At 30.8% G+C, this 2,280-nt stretch overlaps 1 protein-coding gene across 1 annotated transcript; it reads right to left on the reverse strand.

Annotated features, from left to right (window-relative positions):
- Positions 1-611: 611 nt before the first annotated feature.
- LOC145094524 (kirola-like) lies at positions 612-1,417 on the reverse strand. Its single transcript, XM_079032684.1, has 2 exons — positions 1,175-1,417; positions 612-1,024 (listed from the first exon to the last, which is right to left on the reverse strand). Exons 1-2 carry the CDS (start codon positions 1,356-1,358, stop codon positions 756-758), a joined length of 453 nt encoding a protein of 150 aa, XP_078888810.1. The 5' UTR covers positions 1,359-1,417; the 3' UTR covers positions 612-755.
- Between the last annotated feature and the right edge of the window lie 863 nt (positions 1,418-2,280).

The following is a 2,280-nucleotide window of genomic DNA, read 5'->3' on the forward strand; positions in this document are numbered from 1 at the left end:
CCTCCCTGACCTCTCCTGAATCATCTTGACCAAAACCCTAAGGTCAACTGAAGTCAATGGTCAAACTTTGACCCGACTCGTCGAATGCACATGGGCAACTCGGCGAGTCCATACAGATCCCCTGAATCATTCTAGTCTTACATGATCTGTATTGGAATTTAGAATTAAGGGCATTATAGTCCATTTACAATGTTTTTTAATTATAATGATTTAAGATTATGAAAAAGAATTATACATCAATAAAAATTATCAAAAAAATAGATTTGGGTATATATGATATAAAAAAAACATTAAGAATGACAAATACGATAATTAAAGTTTAGGTCGGACAAATACAATATTTAAAAATGTTTGTGGCAATATTTATTTTTGTAATTGACTATTTTTGGGGTGATTATTTTTTAATTTAGCATTAAGCCTCAAATATATTTAGACGAGCCTTACAAAAATTATTGTGTATAAATTGTTTTATAAAAGTAATTTACATTTAATATTTTTGTTTTCTTCGAACTTTTCAAAACATCATCATTATTGCATGAGTATTTAAACACCAATTTTTTTAAGCGTTTCTACTACAATATTTTTATAGTTAATAGATTATATCAAATTACTACGATTAAACAACACATTTTATTATCTCACACATCCAATTAATAAACGTTACATAAACGCGTAGCCCAACATCCCACACATCCAAAATCTGAAAATCAATTATTAAGTGTCACCCATATTACCGATACAAATTTTTGATTTACTTAATTCCGGAGTTGGTGAGTCTCTATGTCTTTGGTGACCTCCTTGTAAAATTCCAAAAGCGTATCTGGATCAGGAACATTAGGGTTTAGCTTCTCATACTCTACGGTCCATGTGACAAGGTTGTTTGAACCATTTGTGTCTACCTGAACATGTGTAACAAAGGTCTTATATAATTCCAGTAGATCGCCTTCAAGTGCCTTGAAAGTGACCAACTTTTTTGCTTCATCTAAGTCTTGGGTTAGTGTTTTTATAACACGGTCTTTTCCATCTGCAACAACATATAATCCAAACATTGTTTTAACATGTATCTATATGGACAAAAAAAATAAGTGTATACTGTTTTACAATATACTACATTGAATTTGTTGTTAACAATCCATTATATAGAAAGATGTTAGGGCATATATGGATGGTTTACCGTGAAAATAGTTCCAGAAGAGAATAGAGCCAATGGTTCCAACTTCACCATCACGGATTTGACAGTTTTGGATGGTAGTTGGTGTCAAAGTGGGAACTTGGAAGGGGTTTGTCTTCCATAACTCGAGAAAAACATCACAGCTTGACTTTATCTTAACCTGAATTGTTTTACTACTTAGCCCCATATCTTAATTTAATTTGTAGAGGTTGAATGAGAATGACTTGTTTGTATCATTACCGTTTATAGGACGTCATTACCATTTATAGACGTCCTGCCTTCCCCACCACTTACAAATATTATATACTCATAAGATTTTAAAAGTATTTGATCATGTGGTTCATGTCTAACTGAATATGCATGTTTAAATTAAAAATCATGAAGAAATAAAAAGTGTTTTGTTAGGTGGTGAATATATTATTTTTTATTATAAAGACTTGGAATCCATTATTAATTGATTATGCATCATTATTTACTCTTTATGGTAACTTTCAATCAAAAAATTATTCAACAAATTTTTCATCAACAAAATGTTATATAATAGAAATAGTCAAATTAGGAGTTTTAAGCCAGTCTATGCAATCTAGTGATCCACCATTAACTTTTTACGTGAGAAATTAAATATCCTCATACTTAGCAAAAGCCAAGTGAACGGAATTGTTATGATAGAATAAAAAGGATTCTCTCCTCATCTTCAGTTTCTTGAAAATGATATTGTTCCAGGAAAGCCGATGATAATATCCAACTGAGATATTATTAACGCAAGATCCTTAGAACCACAGAGAAATCGTTGACACAAGATCCATAGAATCAGGAAGAAGAATCCAGACCATTTAACTTATACCAAATATCCTCAGCAACTTGATAGGAACTACTATATCTATAAGATGACTTCCATTTTCAACATCTACCTCACACATTAGATCAAAATGCAAGTCAACACCCTTTTGGTAGTAAACGGAAGTGTATTTGGTTCACGGATTTCAATAAATATTAAGAAATTGAAATGTAAATTCCAATAAAAAAGTGGCATTTGGTTGGCTAAATCAAAATAATAAGAATTTTTTAAATTCCATTAAATTATGTAGGACCGAATTGATATTTTTTTG

Source organism: Lactuca serriola, chromosome 3 (assembly GCF_051521515.1).
Source record: "Lactuca serriola cultivar US96UC23 chromosome 3, Lser_US96UC23_V15, whole genome shotgun sequence".
NCBI lineage: Eukaryota > Viridiplantae > Streptophyta > Magnoliopsida > Asterales > Asteraceae > Lactuca > Lactuca serriola.

What these genes read in the sequence shown, in the direction of transcription:
- LOC145094524 (XM_079032684.1), bottom strand. Translation starts at nt 1,358, where the DNA reads ATGGGGCTAAGTAGTAAAACAATTCAGGTTAAGATAAAGTCAAGCTGT. An exon ending in CTTCTGGAACTATTTTCACG is followed by an intron (nt 1,025 to 1,174) that starts GTAAACCATCCA and finishes ATGTTGTTGCAG; the next exon opens with ATGGAAAAGACCGTGTTATA.